This window comes from Calonectris borealis, chromosome 7 (genome assembly GCF_964195595.1).
Source record: "Calonectris borealis chromosome 7, bCalBor7.hap1.2, whole genome shotgun sequence".
In the NCBI taxonomy this organism is placed as follows: Eukaryota; Metazoa; Chordata; class Aves; order Procellariiformes; family Procellariidae; genus Calonectris; species Calonectris borealis.
Window position 1 is genome coordinate 38,874,288 of NC_134318.1, and position 19,266 is coordinate 38,893,553.

Here is a 19,266-nt window from a genome sequence, read left to right on the forward strand (position 1 = left end):
GATTGAAACCCGAAGGGCCAAACTTCCAGAACAGCTCGGCGCTCCCAGCGCACATTTCGTAATTATAACAGGAGCTGTTGGCTGCTGCGCTCTTGCAAATCTGGTCTTTATTTAAGATTTGCTTGGATTCAAAGTTGCTCCAACTTCTCTTTCAATCAGTTTAAAAGCCAGTTTGGTCCCCGGTACTACAAGACAGTATCTCTGATTTTGGGGGCACGCTCTGCCAAATCCCCCCAAAAAAAGGCTACAGACACACAGCGTGATGTGCTGAACCGAAATTCAAAGGTCTGGATTTCAAATCGGTTCCCAAATTGCTGTAAGGATAATTTTACCCTGGCAGGCACCATGCCAAACCAAGTATTGTCCCCACAGCCACAAATCGGTGTGTTCTGACCGACTCTGCAGAAGATGCTCCCAGCCGACCAGCCGCGATGGAGGAGCACAGCGTGTCCAGCCTGCCACCGAGGAACCAAACCCTCAGTCACACCGGTGCAAAACTCCAGACTCTTCACCGTTTCAGACATGTTTTGGGTTCCTCGTGTCTTTTCAGCATGACTTTTGCACTTGTTTAACTACACTGAAATAAATTTTCTCTTCTAGTCAAACCAGGTGCACCATTACAAATAGACAAGACGTAACTTGCCTAAGTGGGCGATGGTTCTTTTAAAAACACGGATTTATATCGTTAAGGAGTGCTGCGTCGAAGAAAGTCTCCGCTTTCACGCTAAAGCTTCAACCTTGAGGACTCACAAATGTTTAAAACTTAAAAATCTGACCCTTCTAGTGAGGAATTTTTCTCTAATTTATGACAGGAGAAGGGACAGTTCAGTATTTTTCTCGCACTCCCATCTGCTCCTGAACTAAATATTCATTCTAAGAAAATACTAGTCTTTGAATGTATTTGTATAAGGCAAGTGACCATTTCTGCTGAAGCTAGGAAGCTGGATACAGAAATATGCTCATTAAAAGCTATGCTATGGTTATTACTAAAACACCACAACAGTCCATCGTCTCACTCGTACACAACCTTGCATAACTGGAGTTGTCAGCATTCTCATTGTAAATTCTGCTTTCAAAGGTTTGTAACTTGCCTGTAAAAAAAGTTACTATAGCCTGAAATTTGTTGCGAGTTCTCTGCCAAGGAAAAACTATTTTAAGATTAGAAAACTATGCATCCATTTGAGTTGGTGGCTGGTTTGGGGTTTTATCTATACAAGTGGTTTTAAAAGAAAATAAAAAAAACCCACAACTCAGCATCTTTGAAAATCTTCTGGCTCAAAAAAAAAAATCACTAAAGGAATCGAATTCCTAAAAGTTAACTTCTTTTTTTTTCTTCAAAAAGCTGCAATTGTAAAATACCGCAGATAAGCCTGAAATGTGCAATTATTTGTGCTACTTCGCAAAATAGTTGCCACGCTGACACATTACCAACTCCCAGTGTCTCACCAACACCGACTGTAAATAACAACCCTACCCATGCCCAATTAGTCTGCAGCTCGAGACCGTGCCTCTGCTAAAGGACTGCGGATTTTAAATGCAGAATGGACACATTAAGACTGATTTAATCTGGCTGCATGTACAATTCCCCAGAATCTCAGCTAGCAATTCCTGTACTGGGCCAAATAACTTACTGAACCGGATCTCTGGAAGGGCATCCAGCCCTCATGCGAAGCTGTGGGGATGTCACATTCCTCCATAATGGGATGTGATAATTGCCCTTCAAAAAAAAAAAAAAAAAAAAAAAACAACAACCCTCCAATTTAACTAATCAGTTTGAATTGTTAATCATAACTTGCAAATATCAAAGCCACTGCTCTTGTAAAAAAAAGGTAGCAGGGGAACCCTGGGTGAACTTTTTGTTTTACCTACCAAATTGGAAGCAGCATCCTGGTGCTTCTCCACTGCCTCTGCCCTGGGAAGATGATGCTGTGCAGGGTCCCCCAACCTCGCACCGACATGGAGAGGACCCATGGGGCACCCCAGGATGGGGAGCACGCTGCTCCCCGTGGGACAGGGGACATCCCACCACCGCAGCATCCCTCCTCCACATGCTGCAGCCCTGCCCACTCCCCGGGAGCCCGAGGAGCATCTCCCAAGATCCAACATCCTGATCCAGGCAGATCACGGCGGCTGACGAAGGATCTCCAAGCGGACTGTGCTAACCACTGTGACCACAGGTGATGTCAACCTTTAAGCACCGCCAACATTTTTACAAAAATGAAGGTATATTGCTCATACTATGCAACGTTTTTACAAAAAGGAAGGCATTGCTCCGAGTACTGCACTGAATGTGTTTATATTTGTATGTTGTTCAGTGCCAGCAAATAGCTGTGACTGAGTTAAAACCCAAATGAGGACTCGTTACTCACTTCAGAGCCCACCGTAAGCACACATCACCCATTAAAGAAGGTCTCTCTCCTTCACTGCTGCTCCTAGGGACCTCCCAGACGCACATTTAAGGCCATTTTGAACTACTGTGTTTTTCACAGGACACAGAATTAGGCTGTCCCTTGTGGAAAGCTTAAATTAGTCCTTTGAAATTTGACCTAAATTAAAAGAACTGAAACACATTGTTACTGCACCAGGCGAGGGCTCTGAGTGGGTGCTCCAAGGACAGCGTCAAGGCGTTGCATGTGGGGAAGAGACTAAATTAGCTACCCAGCAGAACGATAACACACAGCTTGGGCAAGGGAAGGTCAAGGGAGAGCTTGCTATTTATCAAATATATGTCTAAACTAATTATTCAGTTCACAAAGTAACCCTTCAACCTATGTGTGCGGTCAGAGCCCTTTTGAAATGTTGGCTATCATCAAAGGCCTTCATAGCCTGGGTACACAGAAAGAGAATGGCTCCTTTGTACACGCTGGGGTGGGCTTATTTCTAAATGTTCAAAAGCAGAAAATCTTTATATTCCCTGGGATAAAAACCATATATGTAAACACTTGATGCAAGATATAATTCGATAGTTGACAGTCCCCAAAAGAACTCCTACAGGTCCTGTTTCTCCTCACGCTGCTTAACAGCCTCAGATTTTACCATCACTGCTTAAGGAAGAAAGCACCACAACCAGTAACAACCGCCCTCAGGATCCAGCCCTTAGCGAGCACCCATGATATCAATATTGACATCATAATTTACAACGGCTCGAGATACCATCTTCAGCATACATCCTTTCATATGTACCAGAGTAATATCTAATGGTCACAGATGAGATTCAGAGCTCAACGAGTGCAGCGTTTTATGAAAGCACCTGAGAGAAGCGTGCCACCAAAGAGGTCAGATCGACTGCGGATAACCAAGAGTAAAGTGCCTTGACGCATGACAACGTCTTGCACGTACCCTGCACGTATCCGTGCAGTTGATTACCCTATTAGATAAATACTGCTTGTACTAAAGTTCAGACTTAAGCAGATACTCCGAGGAAACCGGTTGCAAATGTCCCTGAAGTTATGTTTAGCTGAGAGAAGAGTATATTCTCTATCACAATCAAAGGAACGAAAAGCCACAATCCCAATTCCTGTTAATGTTGCATACGGCTTTTTGAATATTCTGAGTCATTAAGACAATAAATAGGAACAATAAAAGCACCTAACATCAAAAAAAGACAAAATTTAGGGCATGTCCGTGAAGGAAGACTAAGGAACAGATCAACACATGTCACCAAAGGTCACGGCCCTGTCGACCTTCTCAGCTGGTCTGAAATGTCATAGCTCTAACGACTGCACAGTCAGCAGCCCTACCGAAAATTTACATTATTAGAGCACCTGACCCCCCAAATTAGCTGTGGCTAAAATGTTTGGCATTTACTAAATTAAAAAAGAAGTCTGCTTTGTCTTTGAAGAGATTTTTTTGAAGGGTTTTTTATTTTGTTTTCGGCTTGGAGAGCTTGTGGGTGGCAATGATGGAACCCAGAGAAGGTGATTGTGTGAAAAATTGGGGTTTTTTTTTAAAGGGGTTTAACGAAGTACATAAAGGAGGTTTTATTTCCCAAATCTCAGATATAAATCCCACACAATTCCCTGTATTCTGCAGCATAAAAGCTCTTATTATACCATTAACTTCGAAGTGTTTTTTTTCCCCTCTCGTTTCTGGTAATGATTCGGGTTCTCACATCTAAAATTGTTTCATGTCAGTAACATTCCTGCCCAGGGAAGAAGTTTTAAATCCTTTTTAACAATTTACTCTTTGATAAAACCCAGATTCCACCCCCTGGATATTCACTGTGGAAGAAACATATTTTTAAACTGTGCTTTTTAAAATAATAAAAGCTATTCTTTCCCTGAAAAGCCGAAAAATTATCAGGCATCATTCAAAAAAATATTACTCTTCTCCCTGTAAAATACTCCACCGATCTGCAATCACAGTCTTTCTGATTTAACCCTAAAACTAGGGGACCTCACTGCAAACAGCTAATGTGAAACCAGAATTATTCATCACTTTGTCATTCCTCTGAAAAGCCAAAAAGGCACCAGATGTGCAATTAACAAATCATACAGAAAGTGGTGATGAGAGTTGGGCTTTTTTTTAATTCTCGAGTTACCTTCAAAAGAAAAGAAAACAAAAATCCTCGCTATCAACAATCTCTATGGCTGACAGATGACAATATTGCTATACTTTGTTAATTTTTTTCTGGAATGCTTGCTACGGAGGAGGGCTCATCGTCTCTAAATAGTTCATCCCCTGCCATCAATAAAAATGTACTTGGAACGGATTCTAAAATTGTGTTAGCTGGTGACGTCTATTTTTAGAGGCAGTGGATAGAAACAAATAAGTTTTGCATGAAAATGTATTAAATAAAAACAAAGCTGTATCCGTGGACATGAGTAGTAGAACGTGTAAAGGCCAAATTCTCTCCAGCAAGCTTGCCGGATCAGAAATGCTCGATGGGCTATTATATTGGTTTGACAGCTGAGTTATTAGAAACGTAATCACTCCTCCAAAGGACAGATAAAACCTTATGAAGGAAGCCTCGCTTTCCCCCTAAGGTGCTCAGAGAGCAGGAAAGACCCTACACAATACAGTAAAATCATTCTTAAACACAATCAGCTCACGACAATAAAAAAGCAGCCCCTCCTTAGCTCTTTAGAGAAGAAAACCATTTTGCAAAGCTTGAGGAACGGATATACCTAGAAGAACATACCAACAGGTGCGGGCTCAAAATAGGAGATTTTATCAAGACACCTCTTCCAACGTAAAGGTCTCAATCAGCCTTTGCTTTCACAGTAATGAGCTGCAGTCCTTGCTATTCAGATCTCAACATTTACACTTCCAGAACTTGCAATCCAGACACTGTACCGATGCTTCTTGCATATTAACAGCAACAGGGAAATTTATTCTAAATACAAACACCAGTAAAGCTGCAACACCATTTTTGCAGAGTGCCTGGCAAAATTAAACATTCAGGCCACATGATTGAAAACTACTGGGATTTATTTTTCTCTGAACTTCTCAGGTTAAGACAACCACAAAGACACGCAGCTATACAGCCAATTCGTTCCTTAGGATAGCAACACGTAACACCTATGTAAGTGCAACAGTCTGGTTTCCTTAAAGACCCATTCCTGAAAACTTTCAGCCGTACACTTTGATTATACGTGATGACAGTCCCAAGTGACATCCCTGACACCGCTCGCTTGCATACGATTAAATAAACGCACGCTTGCATGAACACAGCCCACGTGTGAGCAGGAAAAGTCAAAAAACATAACTCTTGAGGACTAATCTGTTACTTGCCTTAGATTTACCAAAGCACATACAGATGTTGACTTCTATTTCAGACGTTCAGGCGTTTAAGATTAACTTATTTTGCGGAATTAAGGATTCTAGAGCGATTTACCTTCAGGTTCCAGCGTGGTGTCTTCAACAACTAAATTAAACGAAGGTCGAGCCAGGGAAAGTCCAGCCATGGTGACCACCACCAGGCAGATAAGGCAACCCGAATCCCAGCCGACCATCTTTTTAGAGTAAATTCCTGGTCCATTTCCATATCTCCATGTGGACTTTAATCCCATCTGAACACCTCTAGAGAAGCATGGAGAGAAAGCAGTGCCTTCGGCCAGGGTAATACCTCCTCCCTTGGAACGATGGCTGCTGCTGTGGGGAGGAGAGAGATTTAACACTGTCAGCGAAAACATCTTAACACACAAACCAAAAAACTTCAGAAAGCCCCGAACAGAGCTGAGGTGAGAGAGAGGGGAGGAGGAGGATGGGAAAAATAGTTTTCCAGCTTCAAGAATATGTGAAAAGTGAGTGACTTTTCATTTTCTGTTAGCAGTTTCCATCATCACCTGAGGCGTAACCAAGTCCGCCTTGTTTTCACAAAATCACTTCTCAGCACATATTTAGAGAGCTATTTTACTGACAGAAAAATATACAGTTTTTAAAAAACGAGAGGCACACACATGTGCAGGCACATAACCTGCAATGCTACAAAATTACCACAATTACACAAATTATATTCTTGTTATTGTTTGAAGGTTTATGTAAGTTTGCCTTGTTTTTCATTCCTTCACACCTAGACAGTTCTGCAGCCAGCTGAATTTGCAAGAATTCAGTAATTTTCCACAAGAAAAACATTGAAAAATACTCTTTAGACTTGGATAATCTGCAAAACTTTATTTCACCTCAGGACTTCCAGCTCCCCTACGGATGTAACTTCTTCTGACTCAGTTCAGTGTCCTCGGAAAGCCTGAGAGTCCTGAACAGGTGAAAGGCTCCAGTCTTTGCAGGGATACTGGTTAGCTACATTGCGTTACAGGCAATTAAAATCTGTATAAAGCGTGGTAGGAATTACAGTTTCACAGGAGACCTCCCCAGCATCGTTTTCCATTCATATGTGGATGGAAACTGTGTGCACACACGTTTCTGTCCTCTCTCTCTCAACGATGCTTATTGATATATATTTTTAGACGGGGGGGGGCGGGGGGAAGTCTATTTTATTCACAGTAAAACTAATTTAAATGGATGGAGTAACTGGTAATCCAGGCATGGGCAGATGGAAGAGAGAAGCGGTACCAAAGTAACTGGCACTCCCTTCGGGGAACCCTGTTGCCACCACACTAAGATGCCAGGTGAGGGTCAGAAGAGCATCCTCACGGGGCGATTTAACAGCTCAACCAGAAAATTAGACCTGATTTTCCGCTTCAAAAATAAAAGATGGTAAACCTCAGTAAACGGATAAAACAAGTAACTGCAGCAGCAATTGTTCTAATCTGGCCAATGATTCATCTTAGATGTGATGAAACCCAACTGAAGCTTAGAGAGCACTCGTCTTGAAGGGAAAAATAACATTAAAAACTTTTTCCTTCCCTCCTGCCCTCACCCTTTAAAAGCAAACAAAAAAAAACCACAAAACCCCCAAAAAAGGCAAAAAAGTAGGCATAAAGGCAAACTTCTCAAAACTCCCTGTCATTTGGATGTGGTACCTGAGCATACAGTACACAGAAACATGGACAAATATTCTCCCTTTATAAAGCCAACCATTAAAAAATTTACTCAGATTTTATTAGCCTTTTGCTACCTGCATATACAAACCAAGTTCACGGTGCTAAGGAGAGAAACGCTGTTGAAGCATCTTTTATCTTGGGTACTATATACAGTAACTTCTGGACGCAATAGAAACAGATTTTAGATGACATAAAGAAGGCACTTGGGTAAAATAATTAATCCACGTTATTTCAGGCGAATCCCTGATACTTCAGGGCAAGCTTTTTTCACCTCAGCTGATATCAGCTCAAAGCTCTGTCCTTCCTTTAGAGATTTAAGCATAGCGCGAGCATCCCAGACCACAAGCTAGCAACTACTATTAAATCTCCAGTGAAAACACCAGCAGACCACTGCAAAAACATTTGCTTGCCGAGTACTTCTCTAAATAAGCACAGAGCAGGTGTAGAACTGAAGAGAGCTCTGTCTCCAGGACCGGTTTGTGTTTGGTGAAGGACTGGAGCAAGCCCTCCTGGACTCTACCACCCAGGTCAACAGCCCGACTCGCGGTCTGACAGCCACAGCTCTAGCTCAGTTTATCCAGCTGTAAAGCGGGTAGAAACGCTAATTAACAGACTGGATGTAATGCTAATTTAATTTCCATAAATCATCCTGTGAAGCCCCGATTAAAGGCTATGTATATAAATGCAAAATTTAACCAGAATTGTGCAAAAAGAAAACATACCAGAATGCTAGCATATATTCCAGACTCTTTTTTAACAGCATTAACGCCACTTACATTTCAGCTGTTTAAGATTTTTAAGCTACGTTAAGCGCTATTGAAAGCACATTTGTGGTTCCTACCCTCATCCTAAGTCCTGAAGTACAGCACAAGGCTACTTGACCACACATCTTCTCACCTGAAGATTTTTCCACCTTCTGCACCTGACCATCTGCCAGCAGAAAGAAGGGACTCCTCACCCACAGGGCAGCAGAAAATTCAAAGCCGTGGCTTGCCAAGGTGTAGCAAAGCAAAAATCAGAGCTCTGGACCCATCCATGGAGCCAAACCACTTTTTACCACCACGACAGCAACCAGGGTTCGAGGATTGCCCTTTTCCAAAAGAAGTGGAGTCCAACGAAGATGAAACGAAACCAAATTCTTTTCATAGTTTAATCGCCACAGTTGCTGGGGGACGAATCTCTGGAAAGACCTCCTGCGCTGGATAATTATGTACCTCTATCTCAATGTTTGGAACACAGCCCCAGCATGCTTTTTGGCCTCCACAATTCTGGCTTCCTGACTACAATACCATAATCCCTCCTGGAGTCTCAGACTCAGTGAAAGCCACACGTAGTGTTTATTTTTCCCCTTGAAAGGGAACTCTGTCTCTCTTCTCAGCCTACACTTTGGGGAGGAGTTGTCAGCCTCCAATGATTGATGGCTCTCCTTGCCACTCGCTCATCAAGTCAATTTTCACCTCGTCACATACCTGCCCAAATTTCTTTGCCAAACTGACAAGCATGGGAAAGCAGACTGGTTTGGGAGCCCAACCAAATTCCTCCAAGCTGTACTTCAGTTTAAACACACTCACACACACAAACAAGTAGTACTTGTTCAGCAGTGGCATTAATTAAATTCAATGCTCAGTGTTCTTTTTAATCTACTTCCATTGTTGTTTATAAGATGTTTATCACTCCCCAGGGAGAGTACAATTTGTAGAGTATGTTAACCAAATCAATACATTGCTCATTGTATAACTCTTCAGCATCTTTCTCTATTAGGCAGGGAATAGCAAAATCTGAATGAAATATGGATCTTCCCCCCACACAGAAACCTCAAGCGCCCTAAAAGCCCAGTAGCTTCATCAGAAAAATCCAGGTACATGAAGCTTTAAAGCTAACAGCTTTATATATGTATACGCATACACAAATACACATGCGTCTATAAATATATATACACACACACATCTCTCTCTAACAAGACTCTTCATCATAGCTCAATCTCCAAGCAAATCTGAGCATCACAGCTATTAAACATTAATTCTGGAGGACTAATGGGAACCGGCTGGCAGCTTCAGTACTTTTTCATTGTTTGAACTTCTTTCATTTGCTTTCCAGGACTATCCTGTTTTTCTCAAGTCTTTTGCCACTAAGAGATCGGGGGGGAGGGAAAAAAAAAAAAAAAAATCTGCATTTTAATTGACATTCCAGAGAGAGAGAGAGAAGTCCAGAGGCTGCTGATTGCTGTCTATTCAGCCCAAACAGGCTTTTCAGATGAAAATGAGTAAAGGCTAGTGGAAGATTTACAGGGATTTGGTACAAAGGAGACAATGAAGTTTTAAATGTTGATAGCGTTTCACACCAAACGCATAATGGGTCCCTGTTTGAACGGGCCGCTTTGCATTTAAATATATATCTCATTGAGGATTTCTTTTTCCCCTTCTCTCAGACGGGGGCAGTTACGTTCCGCCGGCCCCGCTGCCCCGAGCACCGCGGCGGGCACGGCGGGCAGGACCCCGCGCCTCCCGGGTGCGCCGGGCTCCGGGCGGCCCGCGGCGGCGGTGCCGGCCTCCGAAGCGGGGGGTTGCTCCCCCGAGGCTGAGCCTGCCTTTCTCCGTCCCCGCTGACCGTCCTGCTGTCACCGCTGCAAACCGTCCCCACAGATACCCTTGCATCCAAGGGCGGGGAGCGGGGGAACCGGCACGGACGCCGCGGGTGCTGCTCGGGCTTTCCCCTCCCGCCCCGCACCGCAGAGACCAGAAAGTGACAGAAACACCGACCCGCAGCCCCGCCGGGGAGCGGCGGGGGAACGGAGCCCCGCACGGCATCCCTCCGCGGGGGCTGCCCGAGCCCCGCACCGGCACAGCCCGCCCCGCCACCGGCGTGCACCAGGTGCGAGGCCCCGCGCCGGCAGCCGGAGCGCTGCGGCGGGGACACGGCGCCGAGGAAGCGCCGCGACTCCCGGCCCTCCGCCACCTTGCAACCGCCTCGCTTCTTAGGGGCTGCCCCTTCCCTCCGCCCCGCTCCCCCGGCCAGCCCAGCCCGCTGCCGTTACCTGCAGCGAGAAGGCTCCGCGGGAAGGGTCCGCTCCCCCGCAACAGGCGGGCTGAGGCGCGGTGCCGAGCAGCGGCTCCCCGGGACGGGGAGAAACTCCTCCGCGGCCGCGGTCACTCCGCAGGCAGCCCCGGCGGGGCCGGCTGGCAAGCCCGCAGCGGCGCAGCGGGGCGCATCCCCCGCGGGACGCGGCTGGGGGAAGCAGGAGGGAGGCGAGGCGAGGCAGGAGCCGGCCCGGCGTCCCGTCCCGTCCCGTCCCCTCGCACGGCTGCAGCGGCTACCGCCTCAGAGGGGCGAGCCCGCCGTGCCCGGCGCCAGCAGCCTCCTCCCCCGCGCGGGCATCGCCGAGCAGAGCGCCGCGGCTCCCGCTCCGCTCCATCCAGCCGCCCTCCCCGAGCCGCCGCAGCTTTGTCAAGCCGACAACCCCCCTCGGGTGAGTGGGTGGGTTTTTTGGGTTGGTTCCCCCCCCCCCCCCCTTTCTCCCCCCCTTCTCTCTCGGCGCACTCCCCCGGCTCCCTTCCTCCCTCCCCTGGTCACTCCCCCCGCTGCAACCCGAGCCGTTTCCTGGACGGCGCTGCTCGGATCTGCCAATGGCGGCGGCCGCGCCGCGGAGCCCCTTCCCCCGCCGCCCGGCCCGGCCCGGCCCGGCCCGGCGAGCCCGCGGTCCCGCTCCCGCGGAAGGGCTGCGCTCAGCCGCCGCCCCACTGGGGGTCGGGGACGCGGGGGGGTGGTTCGGCAGAACGGAGGCGGGGAGGTGGCCGCTGAGAAGCAACTTTACAGAGGGGGCGAGAGGGGAGCAGGGGTCCCCCCGCTCCGGCCGCTGCCGCCCCGGGGGAGCGGGGTAGCGCATCCCACAGCGGTCGCAGGGCTGGAGGGGGGAGGAATCCCGCACAGCTCCGCTTGTGCTGCTCCACTAAAAGTTTTCCAAGGGGTTAGAAAGGAAAGATGGGGAGCGCGGCACGTCCCGCCGGGGACCCGGTTTGGGTTGGGCCAGCCCGGCAGGGAGCCTGCCTGGGCCCGGGCGCTTCCCCGCACGCAGCGGGGTGTTGCGGGGCGGCAGCGAAATCCTCACATAGAAATGGTACCGGCTCAACAACTTGCCCCGAAAACCCCTCCAGAAGTTTTTTTGGCTCAGAAGCCTGTGGCCTGATCCAGCTAGAGAGGGTGATGGGATAACACCCGCTCAAAAAATCACTCTCACCTTAGGGGCCTTTCAGTGCAAAGCCTGATTTCAACTGCCTCCTGAACTTGTCTGAGAGTGCACCTTTAATAATCGTGTGTGTGGTGCCCAAACAGGGAAAGTTGTCAAATAGTTATGCAAACATCATTTGCCTGGACACACAGATTCAAAACTGCATAATATTGGTATTCAAAATTCAGTATAACTTAATCTGAAACTTGCTTAATAAAACATTTGCTTTCAATACCATTAAAAGGTTGCTAATACAGAGTCCATGTAATGCTTACTTTGTAGAATCAGCTTGACAACAAAATCAATAAGTGGTGGTTGCATCAAATTAAATCAGTGTTGATCAATTTAATGTTACTTTATTTAAGCATAGCCCTACTGTTTACATTTTATATTTTGTGTGCAACATTGATCAAGGGGATTTTCAAGGACTGTGGCCGCCCTATTCACATACTTCCAGACACCGAAAACTTGAAAACAAGTTTTCTTAGAATATGTACTTACCTCCCAGAAAGTACTTTCCCACCATCACCAGCAGTAATGCAGGCTTTATGAGGGACGGCAGGCAAATTTGTAATTGATTAGAAACACAGGTTTAATGTTTTTTTGTTCCTAAAGCAACGGACATCTGAATGTTCTAATTGAGAAGCTGAGATGTCACAGTCAAGATCCAATTTTCCCAGCTCCGGGCATGTCCATCGCCCATTGAAAACATTGTTAACGCATTCTCACATAAATTATTGTCCGACACAGGAAGCTGCAATACCTTTCTCCATTCACCGATATCTTTGCATACTCTGAAAGAAAAGGAAGCATTGCACTAAAAATGACAAATCAGAACACCTATTTCCAATGTCTGGAAGCACTTGTCAGAATTTATTCTTCTTCGGGATGAAAAGATAGCAGTCTATCAATAGCAGCCTTTTCTCTTAAATGAGCCACATTCTCCTAAAGTGGCCCACAACAGCCCAGCTCCTCAATCTGAGAAAAGCAGAAGCATGTTTGGAATTAAAAGGGGGGGTGGGGGGGGGATCAATTCTGTCATCATATTTAGGCTTCAAGAGATCTCAGTGGGCCCAGGGAGCCTTTCATAGCAGTTAGGCTGCTGAATGAGAGCATAATCTCTTTACAGTTTTTTCCTCCTCCTCTCAAAGTGGCTGGGATCTTTTCTGTGAGCCCTCCTGCACGTGAATGGTGTGGCTAATAAGCCTATTAATGAGGTTCCACAGCAGAGTGTGAATAGGTAAATAAGCCCCAATCTGTTGAGGTTCAGGAGCAAGGGCAGTAAAGCCATCATGAACTAAAGGTGACAGTTTGAACTGAAATAGGAACAACAGCTCCAGGTTTCAAGCGAAAGAATAGACAGACAAGGCACACATTCAGGCTCCTTCTACCCCCTACCGAGTCCTATTTTCTTTCCCATTCTTCCTCCTTTATAAAATGTCTTGAGTAGTCACCCATTTTTTCAAAAGCTCTTGAGACGTCCTTTTTCATCCTGGCAATGATACATCAATAGGGAGGAAGGAAAATGAGGACACCAATGCTCCTTTGCACCGCAAGTTTCAAAAGCGGGAACAGCGCTGTCCCCCCTCGCATATGGAAGCGGGGGAGGAGAAAGAAAGTTAAATTGAATCTTTCAGCCCTGCCAGCTCTTTGTCACTGCTGTCAGCTGGACCCTGGTCCCCCCTCCGCACGCAGGCAGGGATACAGTTAATGTTCAACGGGGGCACGGTAGGAGCGAGGGGCTCCAGCTGCAGGGAAGGCACAGCTGGGCTCAGCCAAATCTCCGCAGCAGAGCAGGCAGAGGTGAGGAGACGGAGTTCATTTCCACCTGCCATCTCTTTTACCTGGCAGGGTAAGGTGAAGATGTGCCTGACTTCAGGCTGGTCCTGGGCTGGATCTGCAAAAGCCCAGCTCAAGGGCTTTGAGGGATGAAGGTGGATGGATAAGCAGAAGACAAAGAGCTTGTGTCTACGGAGAGATGAGGTGAGATAGGCAACCAATGCCTTCGAGTAATGTGGGAAAAGTCACCTTAGAAAAAAACATAACACAGAGCTGCTGAGCACGCCTCAGTTCTAATCCTTACAGAGTCTCTGACATTTCTTTTAAGTGCTGGAGATATTAGTGTAGTCAGGGCTCCACAGAAACGGCTCCTCCATGGGACCCCAGTGAGGAACAAGCCCCAGCTCCTGCCACATTGCAGACAGATGGCAAGGGAGGCCACCGGTACCTGAGGGAAGCAAATTTTCCAGTCCTGGTCTATTCTCCAGATGCTGGACTTGCTAACGTGTCACATTTCTATCTATCTGATGAGAATACGAATATAATACAGAAAACTAAATAAATTTAAAAAAAACACAGAAACCCCACACATTAAAGTTTTAGAGAACTATGGGGAGAGATCCTCTAGATCCTAATTCAGCCACGCACATCTCTGAGGGTTTAGCTTCTCCATGGAAGACAAAGGGAAGCTACATTTCTTCCCTGTTATTCAAGCTATCCTGTCCAAAATTTTTGCTTAACTATGCTGGATACAATTAAATACTTGTCCAAGATTTATTTTTTTTTAAAGTTCTTCTAAAGCTAAGTGCCTAAACCCAAACTCTGGCAGCTAAAATGTTTACCTGGTTTCCGAAGTATTTATGGTTCCCTTTCCTGGCAGCTTTGAACTTTTTTTTAGGGTGCCAAAGAAGCAAAACCTAGGAACCCACTTCTGAAAATCTTTTTCTTTTCAAAGATAGGCAAAGTTGCTCTATATATTTGTCAGTGTCTTAGGGGAAAGTCACTTCATATTCATATAAATGCGAACCATTTCTAACATAAAAACTGCTACTGAGAGACTTCCATCACTAGTCCTCATGTATTACTTCAAGATGCTGCTAAACTGAAAAATTGAGATAAGAATTTCCTTATTTTAATGCCAGTAGATCCAATAATTATCCATAAAAGTGTGAAACAGATGGGATACCAAATTCTTTTGCAGCAAAATGTATACAGGAAGGGGGAGGCTGCAGTTCCCAGCCCATAAAGCGATAGTTTTACTGGGTGTTTATCAACAAAAAAACCCTCATTTTTGTTGAACTACAGAACGTGGCAAATTAATTACTTTTGCCTATCAATTTTTGATTTCTCTCTGCATTATGCACAGCAGAATCTTCTAAGAGATACTTCTTCAGGCAGTAAGGCCGAGAAGTTGGAAAAAAGAGATTTTCACTACTATCGTGTCAATGTCTTATAATGGCATTTTGAGTATCGACACTCCCTCCAGACTGTTATGCCTTGTAGCCATGTAACCTTTCTGGTACTCCTCTCATTTTGTACGTCTTAAGGAAAAAATTTAAAAAAATATTTGTTGTTATTTTTACACTGTTGCAAGATCTATTTAAACAGGAAACATGGCGTGCTATGAGCAGGGTATTACACTGGGATACTGGACATTTGATGCTTTCTGCCCTTCTGCATCAGCTTTCCTACACAGTCCTGGGAAAGACACTTAATTTGTCTGTGTCCAAGCTCTCCAGCTATGAAATGAGAATAATAGACGCTTCCTGTCTCCCACCCTTTATCCAGTTCATCTATTTAGATGGTAAGCTCCTCATCTCTGACCATGTTTTTGTGCATGGCTTAGAACAATAGGACACTGATCTCAGCTGGAACCTCCAGGCACTTCCATAATGCAAATATTGAATACTAAATAATCAAAATAAAAGAAAATCCTCAATTTATTATGTATTCTCTCATAAAGAATTTGTCACACGCTGTCCTGGTAGAGCATCTCTGGCTCTTGTGGAATAGTATCTTTTCTCAGGGTGGAAAGCAGCATCCACTGGAGAATATGTTTTAACAGTGAGCTCCCCTAAAGCAGGCCTCAGAGAAACCATGTGAATAAACCCCTTTTCAGCACCGAGCAGGGCACAGCGAGACAGAGCCAGACTTATAAAAATGAGAAGACAAAGGCTGCAAAGACAATTTGTCTTTCTGTTACAGATCTTGGATATATTTGGCTTGTTGGCCCATGCACTTCTTATTTCTGTTTCCAGTTGATCAATACACGCTGGTTTGTTTTACTGAAGCTCTGTTGTCTAACTAGACCAACTGGTGGTTGTGGCAGCTTCCCACGCAACGTTACATCAGATCAGATTCTTCTCTGGTGACACCACAGGGTTCAGCAAGCGTGCTCTGACTTTCAGGCACAACCTCAGAGCAGAAGGTGTGAAGTCGGGCTTACACCAGGGTTTGTGTTACGGTTTAAACCCTGGAAGGGGCAGAGAACTATATGGCAGGGATCCACAGTGTAGGCGCTCTGTGCTTTCTGGGCAGGGTCCCGTGACCCAGCCGTCCCACACCACCGAATCCCTGCAGACCCCTCTGCTTCCCACATCCTTCGCTGCAGTGCCAAGCCCCACGTTTCCAGTTCACTCTTTCAGAGGCCCAGCTGCAGGCACAAACAGGCACAGTCACTCTGTAGCAGTTCAAAAAAATGAAATAAATGTCATTTTTTACTTTCCACAACCCTGGATAATGAAGCACTCAATGCCTACGACCGTTTCCCTGCCTCATTCTTCTCATCCCTCAAACATCTTTAAGTCAGCATTCCCCAAGCAGTTAATAATCTTTCTCCTCTCCCCGACCTTAGCACATAATTTTACTTCTCTATCTCCTACCATAGTTTTCACAGGAATTTGCTTCTTCCTGTGTCTCTCTCTCAGTGAAAGCCATGTCTTTCATCAGCTCCAGTCCCCACTGTAAGATGACCTCCTCCTCCACTTTGCCAGGTGATTAAGGTACCCACAATTTCACTTGAGAAACTGGATTGCCTTGGAGAGAAGCCAGTGACCTGCCCAAGAAAGCTTCCACGTAAACAGAGGTGCATCGAGGTTTAACAGCCCTTGTTTGTTAACTCTGTAACTGCCTTCTCAAGCTGCAGTCCAAAAATGGGATAAAAAGGTACTGGTCAGGCAGGTAAAGCCCAAACGCAAATAGGGGTTTGCTATTCGATACAGGCATGTGGAGTTCTTTAAACAAAAGTCATAGAATCATAGAATCCTTTCGGTTGGAAAAGACCTTTAAGATCGAGTCCAACCGTAAACCTAACACTGCCAAGTCCACCACTACACCATGTCCCTAAGTGCCACATCTACACGTCTTTTAAATACTTCCAGGGACGGTGACTCCACCACTTCCCTGGGCAGCCTGTTCCAAGGCTTGATAAGTCTTAGGTTTTATCCTAGAAAGGTTCCCCACGTCACCACACAGACCCAAACCATCCTCTTGCCCTGCTCACGCAGACCCAGAAACACACTTTTCTCTTTCATTCTTTTGTGTTTTAAAGGGAGGGTTACAGGGAAGCTCAGTTTGCATAAAATCTAGACTTCCATTACTGAATATTCATACACATAGCAATGAATATTCATATACGTATGAATATAGAGCAACATTTCAGGGCTGCTTTTGATTTAGATGGCCAAGTTGAGGTCCTAAAGATCCTTTCCATCTCTTGAAGGATAGCAAAGGTCGTATCGGTGATTGCTGGATGAGAAATACCCAATAACGATCGTGCATCTCTTCTGATGTCAACCGAGCAGAGAAACAAATACTGCCGGAGACTCCCAGGGCTGCTGAACGCCATGGATCAGGAAATGTTTTACACTGTGGATACAAGTAAGGAGGCCAGAAACTTGATTACAGGGGAGACTTAGTTAAATATTCACTGGGATTCATTATGTGAAAACCACTAGAAAGGAACATGTTTCTACAGGAAGGGTAGGGCTGTTTTATTCTTGCTTCTGTTGTAAAATGCTACTGATGGCTGCGTACACCAGCTACCGTCCTCTAGTGGGAGGAATACAGCAGGTCTGTGTGGATGTGCAGAAACGCTTTTGCTGGTTGTTAATGCTAGCTAGAGGTAGTGCTTCTTTAATTTGCCAAGGAGAGCCTTGTAGAGCCAACAGGGCTTGATTATCTGACCACCATGCATTTGATGAGCCGGTAACATGAGCGTTTTGGGCAAGAGGAATGTTATAAACAAGGTTGATAAAGTCTTAGAGCTGTTGCTCGTTCAGTCTGAAGTAATCGTGAGTGCAAAGACTGAGAGCAAGCTGCACACCAGCTTGGAGACTGAGAAAACCGGACGGCGCTCTCAGTCGCGCCCTGCCATGGAAAGGCGATGGCTGCGTCCCAGATCACGCATCCCAGCCAGCATCGATTTGACCAGGTGCCGGTGAAGCCGGCGCTGTTTATCCCACCTTGCAGCGCACGCTTTCCCCTCGGCTGTGAAGTGTTGAGTGAGCACCGAGCGCTGGGGGACCTTGCTCTGCGCTGCCTTCCAGCTGGCTGTGCACAACAAGAAGTAGTGCTTCCTGGCCCCGGCCCTCGGCTCTTTGGGAAGATCAGGTCCTAAGAGCATAAACACAGGCAAAAAAAAAAAGCAAAACATCCCAGCAGATCCCCCACGATGCTTCCTGGGAGGAAGCGGCGTGTGCGGGAGGCCGGGGGTGGCCTGCCGTGCTGTCCCCTGTCCCGCGCGGCGCTCCTCGCCCTGGGCACAGGCAGGCAGCCCTGGCTCCTGGCTGGGGACCCGCAGGACCCTGTCCTATGGGCATCCCCCACGGGGGGCTCGCAAGAGATGGCCTCCTACAAGCCATCTCTCCCCACCTCCCCGGGCTGCATGGGTCCCAAAATATTGCATGTCCTTTGAAAAGGGCTGTAATGACGATCAGTGACAAATGATAAATCTCCCAAAAGCAGCTTTTTAAACAAGGCTCCCATTTTTACTGGCATATTCAGCCTCATTACATGCAAGTAAGAGCAATTCAGCAATGCATTTGAAAGGAACGGGCTTCGTTTTCACCACAGAGGATGAGAAAAGTGTAGTAAGGAGTCAGGAACTGGAGAAACGTTGAACCCTCACGTACAGAAAGCGTTAGCACTAGTAAGAGCTTTTGGCGGCATGCGAAGGGTGAAACACAGCGTTGGCCAGCGAGGTAGCTCTACGGTAAAAACATACAAGGCAATTTCTCTCCTGTAAATTTTATTCCCTGAAGCCTTACATTCAGCAATCTACTTTCTGAGGGGGAAAAAAAAAAAAAGACTCGGCAGTCCCACCCTGCTCAGCGTGTAGCAACAGGCTCCCAATTAAATTCTGGAAAACAGAGAAGCTGAAACATTTTAAACAGAAACTACTGTGATCTGCAGCGTACAACCGAGGGGGTGGGGGGGAAAGCAAGCAGTGAAAAATTGAGCTAAAAGCAAAGGAGCTGCATTTGTAATTGTGCTCAACAGGAAAAAGATCATTTATGGATAAGAAATAGCACACTGTGTGTCTCCACAAACAAACAGGCAGCCGTAACTACAAGCGATTGGTCCCCTCCCGTGCCGCAGCGGGGCCCGGGGGTCAGCAGGTCCCCTGGTTTGGGGAGAGGCAGAAGATGGGAAGAAAGGGAGAAGAAGCTGAAGGAGGGAAGGAAGGTGCTCATATGGAGCATGTCGTGTCATGAAGCCAGGACACGATGTGGAAATACAAGGTTTCTCTGCACGTCCCCCGGCCTGCCTGAGATACCCGGGTTTCTGGTGGTTTGGGTGTAAGGAGCAGACCAAAGG

General features: G+C 46.3%; 1 protein-coding gene across 4 annotated transcripts in view; it reads right to left on the reverse strand.

The window, feature by feature from the left end:
* FGFR2 (fibroblast growth factor receptor 2) overlaps positions 1 to 11,027 on the reverse strand; it is an 86,159-nt gene extending 75,132 nt beyond the window's left edge. The window contains exons 1-2 of one of the 4 annotated variants that reach the window (XM_075155196.1): positions 10,480 to 11,027; positions 5,837 to 6,093 (exon numbers count right to left, since the gene is read on the reverse strand). In XM_075155196.1, coding sequence (XP_075011297.1) covers positions 5,837 to 6,011 — 175 coding nt within the window. In that variant the 5' untranslated portion in view covers positions 6,012 to 6,093; positions 10,480 to 11,027. Of the gene's footprint in view, positions 1 to 5,836; positions 6,094 to 8,342; positions 8,756 to 10,479 lie in introns of those variants that run through there. The other 3 variants (XM_075155197.1, XM_075155198.1, XM_075155199.1) reach the window with 3 other exon arrangements.
* Positions 11,028 to 19,266: the final 8,239 nt, after the last annotated feature.